Source organism: Lichenostomus cassidix, unplaced genomic scaffold (genome assembly GCF_008360975.1).
Source record: "Lichenostomus cassidix isolate B80296 unplaced genomic scaffold, HeHo_3.0 HiC_scaffold_816, whole genome shotgun sequence".
In the NCBI taxonomy this organism is placed as follows: Eukaryota; Metazoa; Chordata; class Aves; order Passeriformes; family Meliphagidae; genus Lichenostomus; species Lichenostomus cassidix.
This window is the reverse complement of record NW_028147471.1, coordinates 8,900-28,218: the sequence shown is the minus strand read 5'-3', so window position 1 is coordinate 28,218 and position 19,319 is coordinate 8,900. Positions and strand designations below refer to the sequence as shown.

General features: G+C 40.1%; 1 protein-coding gene and 1 long non-coding RNA gene across 2 annotated transcripts; both read left to right on the top strand.

Annotated features, from left to right (window-relative positions):
- Positions 1-1,943: 1,943 nt before the first annotated feature.
- On the top strand, positions 1,944-17,395 carry LOC146422295 (regulator of nonsense transcripts 1-like). Its single transcript, XM_085046653.1, has 8 exons — positions 1,944-2,115; positions 4,366-4,508; positions 5,544-5,718; positions 7,533-7,614; positions 9,907-10,068; positions 11,984-12,201; positions 14,017-14,139; positions 17,316-17,395. Exons 1-7 carry the CDS (start codon positions 2,077-2,079, stop codon positions 14,134-14,136), a joined length of 939 nt encoding a protein of 312 aa, XP_084902779.1. The 5' UTR covers positions 1,944-2,076; the 3' UTR covers positions 14,137-14,139; positions 17,316-17,395.
- Positions 17,396-18,098: 703 nt separating this feature from the next.
- Positions 18,099-19,319, top strand: LOC146422294 (uncharacterized). Its single transcript, XR_014848203.1, has 5 exons — positions 18,099-18,136; positions 18,229-18,313; positions 18,447-18,692; positions 18,844-19,072; positions 19,140-19,319. It is a non-coding gene; the product is annotated as an uncharacterized LOC146422294 (long non-coding RNA).

The following is a 19,319-nucleotide window of genomic DNA, read 5'->3' as shown; positions in this document are numbered from 1 at the left end:
AAAAACCCAAAATTGGTGTTCTCAGAGTGTGATTTTATCATTTGAATCATGTTTATGTGGGAAAAAACCCCAAATTTGTGTTCTCAGAGTGTGATTTTGTCATTTTAATCATGTTTACATGGGGAAAGACCCAAAATTTGTGTTCTCAGAGTGTGATTTTATCATTTGAATCATGTTTACGTGGGAAAAAAACCCAAAATTTGTGTTCTCAGAGTGTGATTTTATCATTTGAATAATGTTTATGTGGGAAAAAAACCCAAAATTTGTGTTCTCAGAGTGTGATTTTATCATTTGAATCCTGGTAACATTCACATGGGGGAAAAAAACCAAAATTTGTGTAAAATGAGTGTGATTTTATCATTTTAATCCTGGGGAAAAAAACCCCAAAATGTGTGTAAAATAAGTGTAATTTTATAATTTTGATTCTGGGGAAAAAAACCCCAAAATTAGTGTAAAATGAGTGTGATTTTGTCATTTTAATCCTGGGGAAAAAAAAACCCAAAATTTGTGTAAAATAAGTGTAATTTTATAATTTTGATTCTGGGGTAAAAAAAACCAAAATTTGTGTAAAATGAGTGTGATTTTATCATTTTGATCCTGTTCAGATGAGGGAAAAAAACCAAAATTTGTGTAAAATGAGTGTGATTTTATCATTTTGATCCTGTTCAGATGAGGGAAAAAAACCAAAATTTGTGTAAAATGAGTGTGATTTTATCATTTTGATCCTGTTCAGATGAGGGAAAAAAACCAAAATTTGTGTAAAATGAGTGTGATTTTATCATTTTGATCCTGTTCAGATGAGGGAAAAAAACCAAAATTTGTGTAAAATGAGTGTGATTTTATCATTTTGATCCTGTTCAGATGAGGGAAAAAAACCAACATTTGTGTTCTCAGAGCATAATTTTATTATTTTAATCCTGGTAACATTCACATGAGCCCCACAATGTGAGTATTTATTGATTCTAACAATTATTTTCCAATTATTTCTTTCTTTTCACTGCTCCTTCAGCTGAATCACTCCCAGAAAGCTTATTTTATTTAGCTAAAGTACCAGAACTGATCCAGGATTTTCCAGAGCTAACAAAACCCTCATTTTGTTAAGGTTTTTCTACTCTGTTAAATGTGTTTAACCAACCACTGTGAACCACAATGGGAAAAAGCATTAAATATAACCAATCATGAGTATTTATTGATTCTAACAATTGTTTTCCAATTATTTAACTTATTTTTCACCTCTCCTTCAGCTGAGTCACTCCCAGAAAGCTTATTTGAGCTTTGATATTTGATACAACCAATCATGAGCCCCACAATGTGAATATTTATTGATTCTAACAGCTATTTTCCAATTATTTAACTTCTTTTTCACCTCTCCTTCAGCTGAGTAACAAAACTCAGCCAGGATTTTCCAGAGCTAACAAAACAGTCACTTTGTAAGGTTTTTTTACTCTCTTAAATGTATTTAACCAACCACAACAGGAAAAGGCATTAGATATAACCAATCATGAGCACTAATTGATTATAACAATTATTTTTCAATTTTTTAACTTTTTTCCAATTATTTAACTTATTTTTCACCTCTCCTTCAGCTGAGGCACTCCCAGAATGCTTTTTTTTATTTAGCTAAAATACCAGAACTGATCCAGGATTTTCCAGAGCTAACAAAACCCTAATTTTGTTAAGGTTTTTCTACTCTGTTAAATGTGTTTTACCAACCACTGTAAACCACAATGGGAAAAAGCATTAAATATAACCAATCATGAGTATTTATTGATTCCATCAATTATTTTCCAATTATTCAACTTCTTTTTCACCTCTCCTTCAGCTGAATCACTCCCAGAATGTTTATTTTATTTAGCTAAAGTACCACAACTCAGCCAGGATTTTCCAGAGCTAACAAAACCCTCATTTTGCAATATTTTTCTGCTCCTGCTGAATTGAATTTGATTCAATCCCTGCAGGACTGAGGCTGCCAACGTGGAGAAGATCACCACGAAGCTGCTGAAGGCTGGAGCCAAGCCTGACCAGATTGGGATCATCACTCCCTACGAGGGGCAGCGCTCCTACCTGGTGCAGTACATGCAGTTCAGCGGCTCCCTGCACACCAAGCTCTACCAGGTACTGCCAGCAGGGAAAAAATGGGAAATTATAAATATTTGGCATTTTTATTTCATCTCCAGGCTTGGTTTGCGCTGGTCGGGTTTTGAATTTTTAGTTGGTTTTTGAATTTTTAAGTTGGTTTTTGAATTTTTAAGTTGGTTTGGGTTAAAAGAGATCAAGCAAGTTCTAGCAGGTACTGCCAGAAAGGCAAAAATTGGGAAATTACCAATATTTGTGGTTTTATTTCATCTTCAGGCTCGGTTTGTGCTGGTTTGGTTTTGAATTTGTAGTTGGTTTTTGAATTTTTAAGTTGGTTTTTGAATTTTTAGTTGGTTTGGGTTAAAATAGATCAAGGAGAGGAGTTGAGGAGCTATCCAGTGGGAATAAATAAAGGAAGAATCCTTGCTAAAATCTGTGGTAAAGGAAGCTCCAACAAAACCTCCAAAATTTCAGGTTTTATTCCATCTCCAGGCTCTTTCTACACAGATTGATTTTGAATTTTTAGGTTGGTTTGGGTTAAAATAGATCAAGAATAGTTGAGGAGGTATCCAGTAGGAACAAATAAAGGAGGAAGCCTGCTAAAGTCTGTATTTGAAGAGGCTCCAACAAACCCTCTGAGATTTTAATTTTTACTCAGTTTTCAGGCTCAGATTGCACTGATCAGTTTTGGAATTTTTAGTTGGTTTGGGTTAAAATAGATCAAGGTATCCTGATCCCTGCACACCAAGCTCTACCAGGTACTGCAGCCAGAAGGAAAATTATCAATATTTTACATTTTTACTTCATCTTCAGGCTCAGTTTGTGCTGGTCGGGTTTGGAATTTTTAGTTGGTTTGGGTTAAAATAGATCAAGGTATCCTGATCCCTGCACACCAAGCTCTACCAGGTACTGCTGCCAGAAGGAAAATTGTCAATATTTTACATTTTTATTTCATCTCCAGGCTTGGTTTGCACTGGTCGGGTTTTGAATTTTTAGGTTGGTTTTTGTATTTTTAAGTTGGTTTGGGTTAAAATAGATCAATCAAGCTCTACCAGGTACTGCCAGAAAGGCAAAAATTGGGAAATTAGCAATATTTGGCATTTTTATTTCATCTCCAGGCTCGGTTTGTGCTGGTTTAGTTTTGAATTTGTAGTTGGTTTTTGAATTTTTAGTTGGTTTGGGTTAAAATAGATAACGGAGAGGAGTTGAGGAGATATCCAGTGAGGACAAATAAAGTAATTTTAGCAGCTATCCAGTGAGGACAAATAAAGTAATTTTAGGAGGTATCCAGTGGGAATAAATAAAGTTTAGGAGGTATCCAGTGGGAATAAATAAATAAATTCTAGGAGGTATCCACTGGGAATAAATAAATAAATTTTAGAAGGTATCCACTGGGAATAAATAAATAAATTTTAGAAGGTATCCAGTGGGGACAAATACAGGAATTTTAGGAGATATCCAGTGGGAGCAAATAAATGAATTTTAGGAGGTATCCAGGGGGAACAATAAAGGAATTTTAGGAGATATCCAGTGAGAATAAATAAATTTTAGGAGGTATCCAGTGGGGACAAATAAATAAATATTTGGAGGTATCCCCTGGGAATAAATAAATAAATTTCAGGAGGAATCCAGTGGGAACAAATAAAGGAGAAGCCCTGCTGAAACCCTCAGAGGCTCAGAGCTCCCTGCAGCTCCAGCTGTGTGGAAAACCTTGTTCCTCACCACCTCCCCATGCCAAACCCCATCAATCCTGCTGGATTTATTCAACCCACACCATTCATTTCTTTATTTATTTCCATCCTTCCATCCCTGCAGCTCCTCCACCTCCCAGAAAAACAGAGTTGCTACAAACAAGACAATTATCTGTTCAGTGAAATCTTGTTTTGGAAGATTGAGAACTTGAGCTGTGTTTTCACTGCAGGGAAAATTGGTGGAAATATTTTTTTTCCCCATGCCAGGGATGATGTTTCCCTCTGACTGAGCTTCCTCTGAGCTCATCTGGACTCCTCATCCCACAAAACACTGAAATTATCACAACTTTCTGGCAGCAGAGAGCTGAATTTTGGAGAAACAGGAGAACCATAGAGTGATTTGTCCCGAGCTGAGACTCTCTGTTCCCTCTGGGGATGCAATTAGTGCTGAGAGGAATTACTACAATTACCAAACCCTTCCTCCCTCCAAAACCAACATTTTTTGGGGATGATGAGGAGGTTCAGTGCCTGGCCAGGCAGTGCCTGCTGCTCACAGAGCTGTTTTCCTGCTGTGATTTAAATGTTTTCCTCCCTGCAGGAGGTGGAAATCGCCAGTGTGGATGCTTTCCAGGGCAGGGAGAAGGATTTCATCATCCTCTCCTGTGTCAGGGCGAACGAGCACCAGGGAATTGGCTTCCTCAACGACCCCAGGAGGCTCAACGTGGCCCTGACCAGAGCCAGGTACGGGGAGATGGGAGGGAATGGGATTTTGGGGTGGAATTCCTGGGATTTGGGATGGAATTCCTCCCTGGGATGGAATTCCATGGGGTTGGATGGGATTTTGGGATGGAATTCCAGGGATTTTGGGATGGAATTCCTCCCTGGGATTGAATTCCCAGAGAATTTGGCTGCCCTTGGATCCCTGGATGGGATTTTGGGAAGGAATTCCTGGCTGGGATGGAATTCCATGGGGTTGGATGGGATTTTGGGATGGAATTCCCAAAGAGCTCTGGATGGTATTTTGGGATGGAATTCCTGGGATTTTGAAATGGAATTCCTCCCTGGGATGGAATTCTATGGGGTTGGATGGGATTTTTGGAAGGAATTCCTGGCTGAGATTGAATTCCCAGAGAATTTGGCTGCCCTTGGATCCCTGGATGGGATTTTGGAATGGAATTCCTCCCTGAGATTGAATTCCCAGAGCAGCTCTGGCTGGGATTTTGGGAAGGAATTCCTCCCAGGGATTGAATTCCCAGAGAGCTCTGGATGGGATTTTGGGAAGGAATTCTTCTCTGGGATTGAATTCCCAGAGCAGCTCTGGATGGGATTTCGGATGGGATTTTGGGATGGAATTCCATGGGGTTGGATGGGATTTTGGGAAAGAATTCCTGGCTCGGATGGAATTCCCAGAGCAGCTGTGGATCAGATTTTGGGAAGGAATTCCTGGGATTTTGGGATGGAATTCCTGGGATTTTGGGATGGAATTCCTGGCTGGAATGGAATTCCCAGAGAGCTCTGGATGGGATTTTGGGATGGAATTCCTTCCTGGGATGGAATTCCATGGGGTTGGATGGGATTTTGAGAAGGAATTCCATGGGGCTGGGATGGAATTCCGGGAAGGAATTCTTCCCTGGGATGGAATTCCATGGGGTTGGATGCGATTTTGGGAATTCCTGGGATCTGGGGAGGAACTCCTGGCTGGAATTGAATTCCCAGAGCAGCTCTGGCTGGGATTTTGGGATGGAATCTGATTCCCCCTGCCCTCCCTGTGCCCAGGTACGGCGTGATCATCGTGGGCAACCCCAAGGCTCTGTCCAAGCAGCCGCTCTGGAATCACCTCCTCAACTACTACAAGGAGCAGAAGGTGCTGGTGGAAGGTCCTCTGAACAACCTGCGCGAGAGCCTCATGCAGTTCAGCAAACCCCGCAAGCTGGTCAACACCATCAACCCTGTGAGTGCTTAATTAGTGCCCTAATTAGGGGGATTAGCCTCCCCCCGCTGCCTGCCAGCCACGGAAATTCTGATTTTTGGTGTGGTGTGGCTGGGGAAGGAGCTGTGCTGGGCACAGGGAGGAAATATTCCTGATTTGTGGGGAATTGCGGAATTTTATGGATTTCCTTTGTGGAATGAAGGAAGTGATTTGGGTGGAAACTTAAATTTCATCTTAATTAAACTTAAATTTAATCTTAACCCTCAAGCTGCATGAATTTCTGTTTAATTCCAGAATTTGATGGATTTCCTTTGTGGAATGAAGGGATTTAATCTTAACCCTCAAACTCAAACCCTCAAACTGTGTGAAAATACTTTGTTATTTCTGGTTAATTCCAGAGTTTGATGGATTTCCTTTGTGGAATGAAGGAAGCGATTTGGGTGGAAACTTAAATTTCATCTTAATTAAACTTAAATTTAATCTTAATTAAACTTAAATTTAATCTTAACCCTCAAACTGTGTGGAAATACTTCATAATTTCGGTTTAATTGCAGAGTTTGGTGGATTTCCTTTGTGGAATGAAGGAAGTGATTTGGGTGGAAACTTAAATTTAATCTTAATTAAACTTAAATTTAATCTTAACCCTCAAGCTGCACGAATTTCTGTTTAATTCCAGAGTTTGGAGGATTTCCTTTGTGAAATTCCAGAATTTTTGTGTTTAATTCCAGAATTTAAACAGAATTAAATGAAATGAAGGAAGTGATTTGTGTGGAAACTTAAATATCTTAATTAAATTTAAATCTAATTTTAAATTTAATCTTAACCCTCAAGCTGCACGAATTTCTGTTTAATTCCAGAATTTGGTGGATTTCCTTTGTGGAATGGAGGAATTTAATCTTAACCCTCAAATTGTGTGAAAATACTTGATAATTTCTGGTTAATTGCAGAGTTTGATGGATTTCCTTTGTGGAATAATGGAACTGATTTGTGTGGAAACTTAAATTTAATCTTAACCCTCAAACTGTGTGAAAATACTTCATAATTTCGGTTTAATTGCAGAGTTTGATGGATTTCCTTTGTGGAATGAAGGAATTTAATCTTAACCCTCAAACTGTGTGAAAATATTTCATAATTTCGGTTTAATTGCAGAGTTTGGTGGATTTCCTTTGTGGAATAATGGAACTGATTTGTGTGGAAATTTAAATTTAATCTTAATTAAACTTAAATTTCATCTTAAATTTAATCTTAACCCTCAAGCTACATGAAAATACTTCATAATTTCTGTTTAATTCCAGAGTTTGATTAATTTCCTTTGTGAAGTGAAGGAAGTGATTTGTGTGGAGTTTTAGTGGGGAGTTTCAGTGGAGTTTGACTGGAGCTGTTTTACTGGATTTTCACTGTATTTTTACTGGATTTTCACTGTATTTTTATTTGATTTTCACTGTATTTTCACTGTATTTTTATTGGATTTTCACTGGATTTTCACTGGATTTTTATCAGATTTTCACTGTATTTTTACTGTATTTTTATTGGATTTTCACTGGATTTTCACTGGAGTTTTACTGGATTTTCACTGTATTTTTATTAGATTTTCCCTGGATTTTCACTGGATTTTTATTAGATTTTCCCTGGATTTTCACTGTATTTTCACTGTATTTTTATTAGATTTTCACTGGATTTTTATCGGATTTTCACTGTATTTTCACTGTATTTTTATTAGATTTTCACTAGATTTTCCCTGGATTTTTCTGGGTTTTCACTGGATTTCTACTGTATTTATTTTCACTGTATTTTTCTGTATTTTCACTGTATTTCCTGGTTTCCCATCCCTGCAGGGAGCTCGTTTCATGACCACTGCCATGTATGATGCTCGAGAGGCGATCATCCCAGGCTCTGTCTATGACCGCAGCAGCCAAGGTAAAGAAATCACCAAAATGCACCAAAATCCACTTTTACAGCTTTATTTTTCTGCTATTTTCAAATTATGTTTTCAAATCACGTTTTCAAATCGCATTTTCAAATCACGTTTTCAAATAACGTTTCAAAATTGTTTTCAATTTGTACAATTGTTTTCAAAAATTGTTTTCAAAAATCACGTTTTCAAATTCTGTTTTCAAATCACATTTTCGAATCGCGTCTTCAAATTGCATTTTCAGATTATGTTTTCAAATCGTGTTTTCAAATCGTGTTTTCAAATTGTGCCTTCAAATTATGTTTTTAAATTGTTTTCAAATTCTGTTTTCAAATTGCATTTTCAAATTGTGTTTTCAAATCATGTTTTCAAATTGCATTTTCAAAAATTATGGTTTCAAATCATGTTTTCAGATTATATTTTCAAATTGTTTTCAAATCATGTTTTCAAGTTACATTTTCAAATTTTGTTTTCAAATTGCATTTTGAAATTGTGTTTTCAAATCGTATTTTGAAATTATATTTTCAAATCGCGTTTTCAAATTCTGTTTTCAAATTGCGTTTTCAAATTTTTTTCAAATCGCATTTTCAAATTATATTTTCAAATTGTATTTTCAAATTCTGTTTTCAAATTGCATTTTCAAACTGTTTTCAAATCGCATTTTCAAATTCTATATTTTCAAATTCTATATTTTCAAATTCTATATTTTCAAATTCTATATTTTCAAATTCTATATTTTCAAATTTTATATTTTCAAATCGCGTTTTCAAATTAATTGCGTTTTCAAATTGCTTTTTCAAATTGCATTTTCTAATTGTATATTTTCAAATTCTGTTTTCAAATTGCATTTTCAGATTTTATATTTTCCGATTTTATATTTTCCAATTCTCTTTTCAAATTGCGTTTTCAAATTTTATATTTTCAAATTGCATTTTCTAATTGTATATTTTCAAATTCTGTTTTCAAATTGCATTTTCAGATTTTATATTTTCCGATTTTATATTTTCCAATTCTGTTTTCAAATTGCGTTTTCAAATTTTATATTTTCAAATCGCGTTTTCAAATTAATTGCATTTTCAAATTAATTGCTTTTTCAAATTGCTTTTTCAAATTCTGTTTTCAAATTGCATTTTCAGATTTTATATTTTCCGATTTTATATTTTCCAATTCTCTTTTCAAATTGTGTTTTCAAATTCTATATTTTCAAATTCTATATTTTCAAATTCTATATTTTCAAATTTTATATTTTCAAATTTTATATTTTCCAATTTTATATTTTCCAATCGCGTTTTCAAATTAATTGCGTTTTCAAATTAATTGCGTTTTCAGATTAATTGCTTTTTCAAATCGCTTTTTCAAATCATGTTTTCAAATCGTGTTTTCAAAAATTGTGTTTTCAAATCGCATTTTCAAATTTTATATTTTCCAATTCTGTCTTCAAATTTTATATTTTCCAATTCTGTTTTCAAATTTTATATTTTCCAATTCTGTTTTCAAATTTTATATTTTCAAATTTTATGTTTTCAAATTTTATGTTTTCCAATTTTATATTTTCCAATTTTATATTTTCCAATTTTATATTTTCCAATTTTATATTTTCCAATTGCATTTTCAAATTAATTGCATTTTCAAATTAATTGCGTTTTCAAATTGCTTTTTCAAATTCTGTTCTCAAATTGCATTTTCAAATTTTATATTTTCCAATTCTGTTTTCAAATTTTATATTTTCCAATTCTGTCTTCAAATTTTATATTTTCCAATTCTGTCTTCAAATTTTATATTTTCCAATTCTGTCTTCAAATTTTATATTTTCCAATTCTGTCTTCAAATTTTATATTTTCCAATTTTATATTTTCCAATTGCGTTTTCAAATTAATTGCATTTTCAAATTAATTGCGTTTTCAGATTGCATTTTCAAATTAATTGCGTTTTCAGATTGCATTTTCAAATTAATTGCGTTTTCAGATTGCATTTTCAAATTAATTGCTTTTTCAAATTGCTTTTTTCAAATTCTGTTTTCAAATCGCATTTTCAAATTTTATATTTTCCAATTCTCTTTTCAAATTTTATATTTTCCAATTCTCTTTTCAAATTTTATATTTTCCAATTCTCTTTTCAAATTGCGTTTTCCAATTTTATATTTTCAAATCGCGTTTTCAAATTAATTGCGTTTTCAAATTGCATTTTCAAATCACGTTTTCAAATTTTATATTTTCCAATTCCGTTCTCAAATCGCATTTTCTAATAGTATATTTTCCAATCCTATTTCCCAATTTGTATTTTTCCCCTTTCCCCAGGCCGCCCGTCCAACATGTACTTCCAGACTCACGACCAGATCGGGATGATCAGCGCCGGCCCCAGCCACGTGCCGGCCATGAACATCCCCATCCCCTTCAACCTCGTCATGCCCCCCATGCCCCCACCAGGCTACTTCGGCCAGGCCAACGGCCCTGCTGCAGGTACGGGGGGAGGAAAGGGTTAAATACCCCAAAAAATGGGGTAAATAGCCAAAAAATGGGGTTAAATATCTGAAAAATGAGGTTAAATCCACAAAAAAGCCAACGGCCCTGCCGCAGGTACGGGGGGAGGAAAGGGTTAAATACCCCAAAAAAATGGGGTTAAAGCCCAAAAAAAAGCCAATGGCCCTGTCACAGGTACAGGGGAGGAAAGGGTTAAATACCCCAAAAAAATGGGGTAAATAGCCAAAAAAATGGGATAAATAGCCAAAAAAATGGGGTAAATAGCCAAAAAAATGGATTAAATTGCCAAAAAAAATGGGGTAAATAGCAAAAAAAATGGGATAAATACCAAAAAAAATGGGGTAAATAGCCAAAAAATGGATTAAATTGCCAAAAAAATGGGATAAATACCAAAAAAAATGGGTTAAAGCCCCAAAAAAGCCAACGGCCCTGCTGCAGGTACAGGGCAGGAAAGGGTTAAATACCCCCAAAAAAATGGGGTAAATAGCAAAAAAATGGATTAAATAGCCAAAAAAATGGGGTTAAAATCGCCAAAAATAGCCAACGGCCCCGCTGCAGGTACGGGGCAGGAAAGGGTTAAATACCCCCCAAAAATGGGGTAAATAGCTGAAAAATGAGGTTAAATCATAAAAAAACGGGTTAAATTGCCAAAAAAATGGATTAAATTGCCAAAAAAGGGATTGAAACCCCCAAAAAAAGGGGATTAAACCCCAAAAAAAGGGGATTAAACCCCAAAAAAAGGGGATTAAACCCCAAAAGAAGGGGATTCAATCCCAAAAACAAGGGATTCAATCCCCAAACAAGGGCTGGTGAACTCTTTTGCAGGCCGTGGAGCTCCCAAGGGGAAGGCAGGCCGCGGTGGGAATTAAATCCCAAAACAAGGGGATTCAATCCCAAAAAACGGGATTAAATCCCAAAAAAAATGGATCAAATCCCAAAAAAAAAGGGATTCAATCCCAAAAACAAGGGATTCAATCCCCAAACAAGGGCTGGGTGGACTCTTTTCCAGGCCGTGGAGGGAATTAAATCCCAAAAGAAGGGGATTCAACCCCAAAAAAAAGAGATTAAACCCCAAAAAAAAGGGGATTCAACCCCAAAAAAAGGGGATTCAACCCCAAAAAAAGGGGATTAAACCCCAAAAAAAAGAGATTGAAACCCCAAAAAAAGGGGATTAAACCCCAAAGAAAGGGGATTAAACCCCAAAAAAAGGGGATTAAATCCCAAAAAAAGGGTTTAAATCCCCAAACAAGATCTGGGTCACTCTTTTCCAGGCCGTGGAGGGAATTAAATCCCAAAAGAAGGGGATTCAACCCCAAAAAAAAGGGATTAAACCCCAAAAAAAAGGGGATTTAATCCCAAAAAAAGGGGATTTAATCCCAAAATAAGGGATTAAATCCCATAAAAAAGGTCTGGTGAACTCTTTTGGAGGCCGTGGAGCTCCCAAGGGGAAGACAGGCTGTGGTGGGAATTAAACCCCAAAAAAAGGGATTAAATCCCAAGAAAAAGGGATTCAACCCCAAAACAAGGGATTCAATCCCCAAAAAAGGGGATTAAATCCCCAAAAAAAGGAATGGGTGGACTCTTTGTGGGCCATGGAGCTCCCAAAGGGAAGACAGGCTGTGGTGGGAATTAAATCCCAAAAAAAAGGGATTAAATCGCCCCAAAAAAGGGATTCAACCCGCAAAAAAGGGGATTAAACCCCAAAAAAAAAGGGATTAAATCCCCAAACAAGATGTGGGTCACTCTTTTGCAGGCCGTGGAGCTCCCAAGGGGAAGGCTGGCCGCGGTGGGAATTAAATTAAAAAAAAGGGATTAAATCCCAAAAAAAAGGGATTAAATCCTCAAAAAAAAGGGGATTAAATCCCCAAACAAGATGTGGGTCACTCTTTTGCAGGCCGTGGAGCTCCCAAGGGGAAGGCCGGCCGCGGCGGGCGGCAGAAGAACCGCTTTGGGCTCCCTGGGGCCAGCCAGTCCAACCTGGCCAACAGCCAGGCCAGCCAGGACGTGGTGTCCCAGCCCTTCTCGCAGGGACCTCTCACCCAGGGCTACATCTCCATGAGCCAGCCCTCCCAGATGAGCCAGCCGGGGCTATCCCAGCCCGAGCTGTCCCAGGTGAGCACAGGAATGATCCTGTTAGCCCAGGTGAGCAGGGAATTATCCTAGATGAGAATGGGAATGATCCCAGGTGAGCCAGCCGGGGCTATCCCAGCCCGAGCTGTCCCAGGTGAGCACAGGAATGATCCTGTTAGCCCAAGTGAGCCAGCCGGGGCCTCAGCCAGCCCGAGCTGTCCCAGGTGAGCACAGGAATTAACCTGTTAGCCCAGGTGAGCACAGGATTGTTATCCCAGGTGAGCAGGGAATTATCCTAGGTGAGAATGGGAATGATCCCAGGTGAGCCAGCTGGGGCTCAGCCAGCCCGAGCTGTCCCAGGTGAGCACAGGAATGATCCTGTTAGCCCAGGTGAGCACAGGATTGTTATCCCAGGTGAGCAGGGAATTATCCTAGGTGAGAATGGGAATGATCCCAGGTGAGCCAGCTGGGGCTCAGCCAGCCCGAGCTGTCCCAGGTGAGCACAGGAATGATCCTGTTAGCCCAGGTGAGCACAGGATTGTTATCCCAGGTGAGCAGGGAATTATCCTAGGTGAGAATGGGAATGATCCCAGGTGAGCCAGCTGGGGCTCAGCCAGCCTGAGCTGTCTCAGGTGAGCACAGGAATTAACCTGTTAGCCCAGGTGAGCCAGCCGGGGCTCAGCCAGCCCGAGCTGTCCCAGGTGAGCAGGGAAATTATCCCAGGAATGATCCCAGATGAGCCAGCCGGGGCTCAGCCAGCCCGAGCTGTCCCAGGTGAGCATGGGATTGTTAGCCCAGGTGAGCACAGGATTGTTATCCCAGGTGAGCAGGGAATTATCCTAGGTGAGAATGGGAATGATCCCAGGTGAGCCAGCCAGGGCTCAGCCAGCCCGAGCTGTCCCGGGTGAGCAGGGAAATTATCCCAGGAATGATCCCAGGTGAGAATGGGAATTATCCCAGGTGAGCCAGCTGGGGCTATCCCAGCCCGAGCTGTCCCAGGTGAGGACAGGATTGTTAGCCCAGGTGATCTTGGAATGATTATCCCAGGTGATCATGGAATTATCCCAGGAATTATCCCAGGTGAGCACAGGAATTACCCCAGGTGAGAATGGGAACTATTACTGCAAGTGAGCATGGGAATTATCCTAGGTGAGCACAGGAATTATCCCAGGTGAGAATGGAATTATCACAGGAATTATCCCAGGTGAGCTCAGGAATTATCCCAGGTGAACACAAGAATTATTATCCCAAGTGAACATGGGAATTACCCGAGGTGAGCACAGGAATTATCCCAGGTGAGCATGAAATGAGCACAGGAATTATCCCAGGTGAGAATGGAATTATCCCAGGAGTTATCCCATATGAGCTCATGAATTATCCCAGATGAGCTCAGGAATTATCCCAAGTGAGCACAGGAATTACTATCCCAGGTGAGAATGGAATTATCACAGGAATTGCCCCATATTAGCTCAGGAATTATCCCAGGTGAGAATGGAATTATCACGGGAATTGTCCCATATTAGCTCAGGAATTATCCCAGGTGAGGCTGCAGGCAGCTTTTCCTGGGATTTGTGGAAATGAAACAAACTCCTCTCAGTGCTGCAGCATTTCCTCGCTGCCCTTTGGACTCTCAGAGTCACACAGTCACCCCAGAGCCATGGAAATCAAATGTTAGACCTGATCAGCACCTCAAAAAACCCAAATCTGGGGAAATCCCACCCCAAAAAAAGCGCAGATTTTACAAAACCAACCAAATTCTCTCAGACTTTCTCCCTAAAAATTTTCTCCCTACCCTGATTCTGCTTTTCCATGGATCTCTGAGCTGGCTGGGCTGAGTTTCCCCTCCTTCCCTTGCAGGACAGCTACCTTGGTGACGAGTTTAAATCGCAGATTGACGTGGCTCTGTCACAGGACTCAACCTACCAGGGGGAGCGAGCTTATCAACACGGTGGAGTGACGGGACTGTCACAGTACTAGAGTGTGAGCCTGGGGGATGGCCCTGCTCTCAGCTGCTGCTTGGTTCTGCTGTTCTGGCCCTTGTTTGGGCTGTCCCTGATTGAAACTGTCCCTGGTTTAAACTGTCCCTGGTCTAAACTGTTCCCTCCCCTGGTTTGAACTGTCCCTGATCTGAACTGTTCCTGATCTGAACTGTCCCTGATCTGAACTGTCCCTGATCTGAACTGTCCCCTCCCTGATTTAAAGTGTTCCCTGTCCCAAACTGTCCCTGATAGAAACTGTCCCTGATCTAAACTGTCCCCTCCCCTGATTCAAACTGTCCCTGATTGAAACTATCCTGATCCGAACTGTCCCTGGTTTAAACTGTCCCCTGCCCTGATTTCAACTGTCCCTGATGTAAACTGTCACCTCTCCTGATCTAAACTGTCCCTGATCCAAACTGTCCCTGTCCTGATCTAAACTGTCCCTGTCCCTGATCCAAACTGTCCCTGATCCAAACTGTCCCTGATCTAAACTGTCCCTGTCCTGATCTAAACTGTCCCTGTCCTGGTTTAAACTGTCCCTGATCCAAACTGTCCCTGGTTTAAACTGTCCCCTGCCCTGATCCAAACTGTCCCTGATCTAAACTGTCCCCTCCCCTGGTCTAAACTGTCCCTGGTTTAAACTGTCCCTGTCCTGATCTAAACTGTCCCTGTCCTGATCTAAACTGTCCCTGATCCAAACTGTCCCTGATCCAAACTGTCCCTGTCCTGATCCAAACTGTCCCTGATCCAAACTGTGCCTGGTTTAAACTGTCCCTGTCCTGATCTAAACTGTCCCTGTCCTGATCCAAACTGTCCCTGATCTAAACTGTCCCTGATTTAAACTGTCCCTGATCCAAACTGTCCCTGTCCTGATCCGAACTGTCCCTGTCCTGATCCAAACTGTCCCTGTCCTGATCCAAACTGTCCCTGATCTAAACTGTCCCTGTCCTGATCCAAACTGTCCCTGATCTAAACTGTCCCTGTCCTGATCCAAACTGTCCCTGGTTTAAACTGTCCCTGTCCTGATCTGAACTGTCCCTGTCCTGATCCGAACTGTCCCTGATCTAAACTGTCCCTGTCCTGATCTAAACTGTCCCTGTCCTGATCCAAACTGTCCCTGATCTAAACTGTCCCTGTCCTGATCTGAACTGTCCCTGTCCTGATCCAAACTGTCCCTGATCCAAACTGTCCCTGTCCTGATCTAAACTGTCCCTGTCCTGATCTAAACTGTCCCTGTCCTGATCCAAACTGTCCCTGATCCAAACTGTCCCTGATCTAAACTGTCCCTGTCCTGATCCAAACTGTCCCTGATCCAAACTGTCCCTGATCTAAACTGTCCCTGTCCTGATCCAAACTGTCCCTGGTCCAAACTGTTGCTGATCTGAACTGTCCCTGGTTTAAACTGTCCCTGATTTGAGCTGTCCCTGATCTGAACTGTTCCTGATCTGAACTGTCCCCTCCCTGATTTAAAGTGTTCCCTGTCCCAAACTGTCCCTGATTGAAACTGTCCCTGATCTGAACTGTTCCTGATCTGAACTGTCCCCTCCCCTGATTCAAACTGTCCCTGATTTAAACTATCCTGATCTGAACTGTCCCTGGTTTAAACTGTCCCCTGCCCTGATTTCAACTGTCCCTGATCTAAACTGTCCCCTGCCCTGATCCAAACTGTCCCTGATCCAAACTGTCCCTGATCTAAACTGTCCCCTCCCCTGGTCTAAACTGTCCCTGGTTTAAACTGTCCCTGTCCTGATCCAAACTGTCCCTGTCCTGATCCAAACTGTCCCTGATCCAAACTGTCCCTGTCCTGATCCAAACTGTCCCTGGTTTAAACTGTCGCTGATCTGAACTGTCCCCTATCCCAAATTGTCCCTGATTTAACCTGTCCCTGTCCTGATCTAAACTGTCGTCTGCCCTGATTTAAACTGTGTTCTCCCCTGATCTAAACTGTCCCTATCCCTGATTTCAACTGTCCCTGATCTACACTGCCCCCTCCCCTGATTTTAACTGTCCCCTATCCCAAATTGTCCCTGATTTAACCTGTCCTGTCCCCTGATTTAAAATGTCCCTGATCTAAACTGTCCTCTGCCCTGATTTAAACTGTCTTCTCCCCTGATCTAAACTGTCCCTATCCCTGATTTCAACTGTCCCCTATCCCAAATTGTCCCTGATTTAACCTGTCCTGTCCCCTGATTTAAAATGTCCCTGATTTAAACTGTCTCTGATCTAAACTCCCCTCCCCTGATCTGTCTCCTCCCCTGATTTAAAGTGTTCCCTGTCCCAAACTGTCCCTGTCCCTGATTTAAACTATCCCTGGTTTAAATTGTCCCTGATCAAAACTGTCCCTAATTTAAACTGTCCCTGATTTAAACTGTCCCTGATTTAAATTGTCCCCGATTTAAATTCTCCCCTCCCCTGATTTAAACTGAGATTCATCTCTCAGATTTAACCTGTCCCCTCCCTGATCTAACCTGTCCCCTGTCCCTGATCTAATCTGTCCCCTCCCTTGATTTAACCTGTCCCTGATTTAAACTGTCCCTGATTGAAACTATTCCTGATTTAACCTGTCCCTGATTTAAATTGTCCCCTCCCTTATTTGAAGTGTTCCCTGTCCCAAAATGTCCCTGTCCCTGATTTAAATTGTCCCTGATTTAAATTGTCCCTGATTTAAATTGTCCCTGATTTAAATTGTCCCTGATTTAAACTATTCCTGATTTAAATTGTCCCTGATTTAAATTGTCCCTGATTTAACCTGTCCCTGATTTAAATTGTCCCTGATTTAAACTGTCCCTGATCAAAATTGTCCCTGATCAAAACTGTCCCTGATTTAAACTGTCCCTGATTTAAATTGTCCCTGATTTAAATTGTCCCTGATTTAAATTGTCCCTGATTTAAACTGTCCCTGATTTAAACTGTCCCTGATTTAAACTGTCGCTGATCAAAATTGTCCCTGATCAAAACTGTCCCTGATTTAACCTGTCCCTCCCCTGATTTAAACTGAGATTTCTCTCTCAGATTTAACCTGTCCCTTCCCTGATCTAAACTCTCCCTAAATTAAACTATCCCTGATTTAAATTGTCCCTAATCTAACCTGTCCCCTGTCCCTGATCTAACCTGTCCCTGTCCCTGATTTAACCCTTGAGGCTCTGCTAACCTCCCTCTCCTCTCCTCTCCCCGCAGGTTGAGGAAGAAGAGCTAAGCTTGCGCGGAGCTTAGTTCATCCGCATTTTATTCTGGGTAATAAAAAAAATAAAATAAAATGGATACCTGTTTTCCACTGCTAAAACTGAAGCACCACTGTGTGAGAGCAACAGGAGAGAGAGAGAGAGAGAAAGAGAGAAAGCAAGAAACCAACCAACGGAGAGGAGAAGGGAGAGCAAAACAAGCGAGAAAAAGGAGCGGCGAGAGAGCCACTGCTGGAGCTCACTGAGACAAGGAGACTGACCGAGAGGAGAGAGAGCCCTGAAGGACTGGCTGGCGATTTGGAGGGAAGGAATCACCCCAAAAAAAGGAGTGGTCAGCTGAGTCCCTGCTCCCCCAGCCCCCCCAGCTCCGGAGAAGGGCCTTGAGCAAAGCAGGTTGCACTTCATTCTGCGGCTTGTCGTTGCGAGCAGGGCGGGTGGGTTCAGAGCGGAGGGAGGGAAATCTCATCTCAGAGTTGGGGAGGTGGCAGGGTGGGGTGGGGAGGGTGGGATAGAGGGAAAAAAAAAAAAAAAAAACAAAAAAAAAAAAAAAAAAAAAAAAAAAACCAAAAAAAAAAAAGAAAAAAGGGGGAAAATGGTGAAAAAATGGCGAAAAAAGGGGAAAAAATGGTGAAAAAGGGTGAAAAAGAGGGGGAAAAACAGTGGAAAAAAATGGTGGAAAAGAGGGAAAAAACAATGAAAAAATAGTGAAAAAGGGGGAAAATGGTGAAAAAATAGCGAAAAAAGGGTGAAAAAGGGGAGGAAATGGTGAAAAAAGGGGAAAAACTGAAAAAAAGGGTGAAAAAGAGGGAAAAAATAGTGAAAAAAAGGGGAAAAAAGGGGAAAAAGAGGGGAAAAAAGAAAAAAGGGGGAAAAATAGGGAAAAAAAAGGTGAAAAACAGTGAAAAAAGGGTAAAAAAGGGTGAAAAAGAGGGAAAAATAGTGAAAAAAGGGTGAAAAAGAGGGAAAACCAGTGAAAAAATAGTGAAAAACAGGGTGGAAAAAGAGGGAAAAAATAGTGGAAAAAGGGTGAAAAAACATTGAAAAAAGGGTGAAAAACGGTGAAAAAACACTGAAAAAAGGGTGTGAAAAAGGGGGGAAAAATAATGAGAAAAGGGTGGAAAAAGAGGGAAAAGATAGTGAGAAAAGGGTGAAAAACAGTGAAAAAAGGGTGAAAAATGGGGAAAAAATAGTGAAAAAAGGGGGAAAAACAGTGAAAAAAGGGTGAAAAATGGGGAAAAAATAGTGAAAAAAGGGGGAAAAACAGTGAAAAAACACTGAAAAAAGGGTGAAAAAGGGGGGAAAAATAATGAGAAAAGGGTGGAAAAAGAGGGAAAAGATAGTGAAAAAGAGGGGAAAAATAGTGGAAGAAAAGGTTTAAAAGAGGGGAAAAAACAGAGAAAAAATGGGGAAAAAGAGGGAGAAAACAGGGAAAAAATGGGGAAAAAGAGGGAAAAAACAGTGAAAAAAAGGGTGAAAAAGGGGGAAAAAACAGTGAAAAAGAGGGAAAAAAGGGTGAAAAAGAGGGGAAAAAATAGTGAAAAAAGGGTGAAAAAGAGGGGAAAAATGGTGGAAAAAAGGGTGAAAAAGAGGGGAAAAAATAGTGAAAAAAGGGTGAAAAAGAGGGGAAAAATGGTGGAAAAAAGGGTGAAAAAGAGGGAAAAAATAGTGAAAAAAGGGGGAAAAGAGGGAAAAAAAAACCTGAAAAAAAGGGTGAAAAAGAGGGAAAAGATGGTGAAAAAGAGGGGAAAAATAGTGAAAAAAGGGGGGAAAAATAGTGAAAAAAAGGGTGAAAAACAGTGAAAAAAGGGGGAAAAAAGAGAGGAAAAAGAGGGGAAAAAAGAGAGGAAAAAAAATCCCAGCCAAGCAGAAATGCAGCTGCTGCTGCCCAACTCTGAGATGCAGGTTTTGTTGTCCCACACTGGCTCTGAAATTTCCTGTTTGTCATCGTTCTTCGCCCACATTTTCTGAACGAGGTGGTTTTAAAACAAAAAAAAAAACA